Here is a 7,323-nt window from a genome sequence, read left to right on the forward strand (position 1 = left end):
AAAGGTTTGGACAAATTCCTGGAGGAAAAGTCCATAGTGTGCTATTGAGGCAGACATGGGAAGCAACTGCTTGCCCTGGGATTTGTCATATGGAGTGTTGCCACGATTTGGGTTTCTGCCAGGTACTTATGACCTGGCTTGGCCACTGTTTGGAAAACAGGATGCTGGGCTAGATGGACCATTGGTCTGACCCAGTATGGCTACTCGTATGTACATGTCCCAACCTGGATGTGTCAACTCTTATTTGCACGTTCTTCCTAAAATCTGCCTTTAAATGTGAACTAAAAGCCAAATAAGCAGTGGGAATTTGTTTATTCTGTGACGTAGACCCAAATTACTTCTGTGGGAGGTGGAGAGCCACCCCGTCCATTGGATAGCACTCCTAGGTACAATATACTTAGTTGGAAACGCGCGTCCTTACAGGTGTCTTACACAGCAATAATCTGTACCACTTCTTACCTTTTTTTTCCCCCCCCTTCTGTATAGATTCCCATCTGGGAGCCAAGGTGGAGCTGGACCAAGCCAGGGGGCTGGAGGTGGTGGCAGTGGCAATGTGTACAACGAGGACAATGATGATGACCTGTACGGCTAAACCAATGTTGTCAGCTCAGGTGGACCAAGGAAGCTGTTGTTAGACATGGTTGTACAGAGAATTTCCACTCTTCCTGGACTCTGCATCTTCATTCCTCATTTCCAGCAGTGTAGCTGCCTCTCCAACCTTCGTTATTTTGTCTTTGTACAGGTGGCTTTCTGTTACACAGATACAGTGATTTTATAATTTTTTTGCATTTTCCAAGGCAGTACAGTGAATTAATGAGGGGAACCGTGACTTCATTTCTAAGAACTTTTCTGTTCTGTTCTAGTCCACGTGGCAGATTCCTGCAGCTTTAGTAAAGGGGGTACAATGTTAGCCTGTATAAAAAGGAAATAATTTAAAAAGAAAAAAGAAGAGGAAATACAATTCCACAACATGCAATGAATCCTTCTCTTTTTACGTTGATAAATAACATAATGTATTGGAGTTAAAACACAGTTTAAAAGATCTGAAGTGTAAGAATAAATTCTGACTGGTCATTTGGTTTCAGGCTTTAATTTTCTTTTATCCCCTGAATTTGCTGCAGTTTTGCTGTTTCCTTTGCAATCATTTTTCTTGGTAATAAGCTTCTGGAAATTACTTGATGGCTCAGAATTGAAGCCAGAAGGAATTCTCATCTGAGTACTGTTGTTCAAATGATTTAATAAGCCACAGATCATTTATTAAAATTTGTGTCAATTTTGACCTGGCATACAGAATGTATACAGAAATCATGGTAGGACTCTGAAGATTCAATCAATCATAAAAGGACACATTCCCCTATCCTCAAAATATTTTAAAACCCAACATTACAGAGTGAAAAGTCCCATCTTAAATCATGTGAAAGCAGATAAAGGCTCTGATCTCCATCAATAAAGGAAAGAGTATAAACAAATTAAGAGTACATAAAACATACAGACTGGTCTCACTATCCCTGTATCATATTTAGCTGGACTGTATAATTTAGATGTCAGCCACCACCACCATGCAACTTGGTGGAGAGAGCTGGCATTCAGTAAACTTTTACGTTAGGTTTGTAGCAAAATTCAGTCACACAAAGAATACAGAGAATTTTGCTCCTAGGTCCATAACATGGCCAAAAATAGCTTTCTCCTGATCCAGGTATTCTTGTGAACATCAGAAAATACACTCCCCCCCCCCCCCCCCCCCAAGGAACAATTCATCACGTTGGAAATGTTTTCTTTCTTTAATTTTGATCCACTTTCAATACATTAGGTCATAGCCACAACATTCCCTTCTTCACATATAGAAGACCCAAGTATTGGGGGTGGAGTGGAATTTTCAGACTTTCTTTCACATCTCTGTAAGAGATGTATTAGGAGATTTAAGGAAAATTCAGAAGTATTAAATTTGTCTTAATTCTCCAGGGCTTTTACTTTGGCATGAGTGGCCAAAACAAAAACCTTTTTAGTGGGCACTGCCTTATCAGTCTAGAGTTCCTTGGCCCGTTTTGGTCCTTGGCTTTGTCCTCTGTGAGTTTGGAGTGCTGCATGGTGGCTAGTCACTGACCTTTTCTGAACAAACTTCAGTGATGACCATAAAGAAGTTGCATCTTCTAAGCCATCAGCTGCAGCCAGCATATACCATACCACCACCACTAATCACTAGGCTGGAGCCCTGATATTCCTTGGCCAAATCCTTCCCTAGTCTTGTTAACCACCATTAGAAATCCAAGTAAGCAGTCAAACATCTACTCAATATAGCACAATTGAACCCTATCAATTTTGTAAGACCATACTCAAGGGGATACATCTCTTACCCCTATTTTCAACCCTTGCAACCTGTGAGGACCCTTGACTCTTGGGGTGTTGTCAGGTTTGTCAGCATTAAGCACACTAGGACCAGCAACTGTGGCTGTACTTTCAAGTTGGACTGCAGAGCTGCTGCTTCCCTGCTGGCTGTGACTGCAGTTCAGTTTTCCCTTCATGATTTTGCAGGAAAATTTGATGAGCAAAAGAAGATGGTGGAGCCACTGCAGATGCTAATAACCTGTTGCTATTGTCATGTGACTGAATTTTGAATTAACTAAAAGCTTTTATGTAACTTTTTCAAAACAGTTCCTTTTGGTTTATCTTGACCTTTTCCTGAAAGTTAGTGCCTGCCCCTAGCACAGGTGCTGATAAATTCACTTGTAACAGGAGGATATTAGTCCTCTGATTGGGATATCAGAGTCAGGGTCACAAGTCAGACTCAGGGCTGAATGACTGGCACCAAACGGGAGGGCTTATAGGTGGTGCGTGAATTAAAAGGCCTTAATGCTACTAAGAGCCTCATTTTAGTCTAGAGGCTGACTGAGTTGCCTTTTTGGCACTGAAACTGACCCGAAATCTGGGTATAGGTTTCGACTGAAAATGCCAGTGCATTTTCAGCTGAAACCAATCGGTCTCCACTCCCGTGTTGGGCCACTCAGGCCTACCTTAAGAAGCCTTGCTGGTCTAGCGGCTTCAGGGAAAGGAATGAAGCCCAATTGTTCTGCCTAGTGCCGCTGCTCAGTTAAAATGGCTATGGAGACTTTCCTGGCTGCCTTGTGAGACTGCTGCAGTAGATCCAGACAGCCATTTTGAAATTAGAATCAGCATAAGCAGGAGTGACTGAAAATTGCTGCTGCTTATGTTGGTTCCAATTTCAGAATGGCTGCCGGTACCTTCTCCAGCAGCCTCAACAGCCATTTTGACTGACCAATGGCACCAGGCAGGAAGGAGTGGGGCCCCAAAGAGGCCACTGGACTACCAAGGCTTGAGGTAGGAGTGCCTATAGGTAGTCGGGTGGTCCAAGGGGCCATGTCTCTGTGGAGGGGTGTGTTGCCTTTTTTTGGGGGGGGGGGGGGGGGGGGAGGCACAGCTGTTTTTGCCTTCTCTTTCAGCCAAAAGCGAGCGGTAAATTTCAGGTGTGGATTGGTATTGATGAAAACCAAAACTACTGGTTTTGGACAGCCTCTATTTTAGTCCTTAATAAATAACACAAATGTATTTATCAAACTAATGCTTTTACAGTCCACCTAAACAGTGGTAGGGCATTATTGGCCAGCTACAGTACAGCGTTCATTCTTCCATACACATTCAGTAAAAACTCGGTAGCTTTTGGTTTCATTTCCCTTCACTGAGGCTGGGGTTACTGTTTTTGAAGAGAACCTTGAATGGATCGTAGAATATATATCCTTCACTTATGCCTGACCTTAGAATGGCTTATCAAGGCTTATATCGAAGCCCTTACAGCGTTGGTAAGCACATCAGACGTCAACCTGTATTGAGGCTGCAGAACTACCACATAGACTTCGAGTTGCATGTTTTCATCACACTGTTTGGAAGCACATTCCTGAATGAGGGGGAGATGCACAGAGCTCCAGCGCTATAGGGAACAGATCTGGAAAACACCGGATGGAACAGTAAATCTTAAATTACCTAATGATGCTCAACGTTAACAGCATTTAAATTATATGTATGCTGTTAGTGTTGAGCATTGGACGTTAAAAGGGAAGAAGCATTCCCACAAGAGCTGTGCGATGGTAGGCAGTTGTTCACATGCCCAGTCAATGGAGAGAGGGGGCAGAGGGCACTGCTTGGAGGAAAGTACAGTTGTAGCTCACTTCATGGAGTTTATTGATTTGCGTCATCTTTATGGAACGCAGAACAAGAAAACGACAGTACTTGGGACCTGATGTGTGTCATTAGAAGGGGAGAGGCAAAGAGGTTAGATTGATTTGCGACTCTGCAGTATGCATACGGTGGCATATGTCTATCCCAGACGAGGAGTGGCCTAGTGGCTAGAGCACTGGTCTGGCAATCCAGAGAAGGCCGGTTCAAATCCCACTGCTGCTCCTTGTGATCTTGGACAAGTCACTTAACCCTCCATTGCCTCAGGTACAAACTTAGATTGTGAGCCCTCATGGGAGAGAGAAATATCCAGAGTACCTGAATGTAACTCACCTTGAGCTACTACTGAAAAAGGTGTGAGCAAAATCTAAATAAATAAATATGCACAATTACTACATTTTCTGTCCTTTATACTCCATCCATCATGAACATGCAGGGCACACTATTCCTGTAATTCCCCTTGGCTGTTTTTCTATCCGTTTGAGCTGCACTTTCTAACTCATCCATTCTCCTTTCTGGTTTTTGACTAAGTCCACTTTCAGTATCTCAGCGCATGTGTGCGCCCCTTTTGGTGCCTTTTTTCCCCCCTTTAAATTACGTCACTATTTTGACTGCTTTTCTCTGAACAGAGATAGTTGCTGACACTAAAGTAGAGGAGTGTGGTAGCCGTGTTAGTCCACTCTTAAGGTTATCAATAGAAATCAAACAAAATAAAACATGGAAAAGAAAATAAGATGATACCTTTTTTATTGGACATAACTTAATACATTTCTTGATTAGCTTTCGAAGGTTGCCCTTCGTCAGATCGGAAATAAGCAAATGTGCTAGCTGACAGTGTATATAAGTGAAAACATTCAAGCATTACTATGACAGTCTGACAGGGTGGGAGGATGGGGGTGGGTCGGAGGTATGCATGGGGACATCAAAGCATATCATTGATATTCTAACAGGATGGGTGTGGATAGGTGAGAGGTGGGGTGATCAATAGAGAAATACAGCTTTATGGTTTATAATGGGCTAGGAACCCCAGATCCTTATTAAGTCCTTTCTGTTGGGTGTTAAAATATTCAATCATTCTGACTTCAAAGGTCTTACGTTCTTGTATGGTTTTAAAGTTACCTTTCAGGATTCTCACTGTGAAGTCACTGGTACAGTGTCCTGGTCCTGTAAAATGTTGACCAACAGGTGTGGGAACCCTACTGGCACCAGCATTGTTCATGTGATGTCTATGTAAATTGAATCTTGTCTTAAGCATCTGGCCTGTTTCTCCAATATAGCATCCTTCGTTACATTTTTTTTACACTGAATGATATATACCACATTGGAAGATAAGCAAGTGAAAGATCCCTTTATGTTTGAATATCTTTCCTTTGTGGATGACTTTGGGGTCCTGTGAAATATTTTGGCATAGTTTGCAACTGGATAAATTACAGGGAAGTGTGCTGACACTAGCAATTCTGTTTGCCATACAAAGGTCTTTTTAAAGGTATACAGTTACTCTGCTGTCCACAGCAATATTTTAGAATACTTTCTTACTATATGCTTTTTAAATTTTTTTTTTTTTTGCATTCTAATGATGTCTATACATTTATTTCTTACATTTTGTATCCCACATTTTCCCACCTATTTGCAGGCTCAATGTGGCTTACATAGTACCGTAAAGGCGTTTGCCATTTCGGTATGAACAAATACAAAGTGATGTGGTAGAATAAAGTTAATTCACTGTAACGATCTCTTTTTGGTATTTACAAGCATATTCTAGTCTACCATACTTTTTATTATATTCTTAATATAATATAATAATATATAATAACCCCCTCCCTGCCCGTCTTCAAGTCTTTGCTTAAAGCCCACCTCTTCAATGCTGCATTCGGCACCTAACCCTTACCGTTCAGTGAATCCAGACTGCCCCAATTTGACTGCCCCTATCGGACTGACCGTTCACTTGTCTGTTAGATTGTAAGCTCTTTGAGCAGGGACTGTCTCTCTTTGTTAAATTGTACAGCGCTGCGTAACCCTAGTAGCGCTCTAGAAATGTTAAGTAGTAGTAGTAATTCTTAACACCTTTCTAATATTTATGTTCTCACTTCTGTTTCAAACTCCTACCATTATTTTACGTTTCCTTAGCATCCCTCCGGACCGGCCCAGGATTGGACTGATGGGTTCTTAAAAAAAAAAAAGAAAAAGAAAAGACTTTCCCCACTGACTGAACGAGCAGACAGCTCTGTTGAATGGTCTGGGTATGCCTTGTTGGCTGTGTTGCAGCTCTGTTGAATGGTCTGGGTATGCCTTGTTGGCTGTGTTGCAGCTCTGTGTAAAAAAAAACAAAACACCTATTTCAGCTTTTTGCAGCATTTGTCTGGAGGGATTAAAGGAAAGCAAATTAGCAGGTAAGGTCTAATTTCTCCTTCCTTCAGTTATTGTGTCTATCTCCCTGTTTATGGCTGAATCTCTATCTTTTTGTTTGGGTATGGTTACCTGTCTTTCCATATCATATAATTCTGTCCTTCCGTTTGTTTCTGCAAGCTTAGACCTTTTCTTTCCCTCATCATTTGATTCTTCAGACTATATTGGTTTCTAAAATGATACATAATTGTCCTTTTCTCTAATTATAATTGACATCCTCTCTCATCTCTTGATTAACGTTACTAATGTGGGTTCTTTTTAGCGCACTCTGTTCCTTACTACTTAGCTCTTTGCTACTTATAAATAGCTCTGCATATTCCCTCTGCAGTATTAGGGCGTTCAGATTTATAAACCTGTCTACTCTAGAGCATCTGACAAACTGTGTATTTTACAATTGTGCTTTATACATATTTTTTTATACACGTTTGTGTGTATATAAATTTTTTTTAGACCAATTCTTATCTGTTTTTACCACCATTCACCTGTTGACGATTTACATGTTATATGAAGGTCATTCCTTATATAGATCTTTTATGATTCCATTTAAGCATTGTACAAAATTCTCTTTATTTTTATGGTCTCATTTGATTATATATTTACATGTTTTATTTGATTATCAATATTTATACACACATTTTTTAGTTCTTTTATTTGATATCAATATTTATACACACATTTTTATTTGTTCTTTTAATCGTTATTGTTTTTATTTAGACTCCTGAAGCAGGT

At 40.7% G+C, this 7,323-nt stretch overlaps 1 protein-coding gene across 1 annotated transcript in view; it reads left to right on the plus strand.

The window, feature by feature from the left end:
- Positions 1-1,079, plus strand: part of VCP (valosin containing protein) — a 115,118-nt gene extending 114,039 nt beyond the window's left edge. Inside the window, exon 17 of the mRNA XM_030192827.1 lies at positions 487-1,079. Coding sequence (XP_030048687.1) covers positions 487-592 — 106 coding nt within the window. The 3' untranslated portion in view covers positions 593-1,079. The remainder of the gene's footprint in view (positions 1-486) is intronic.
- The last annotated feature ends 6,244 nt before the right edge of the window (positions 1,080-7,323 follow it).

This window comes from Microcaecilia unicolor, chromosome 2 (assembly GCF_901765095.1).
Source record: "Microcaecilia unicolor chromosome 2, aMicUni1.1, whole genome shotgun sequence".
Taxonomy (NCBI): domain Eukaryota; kingdom Metazoa; phylum Chordata; class Amphibia; order Gymnophiona; family Siphonopidae; genus Microcaecilia; species Microcaecilia unicolor.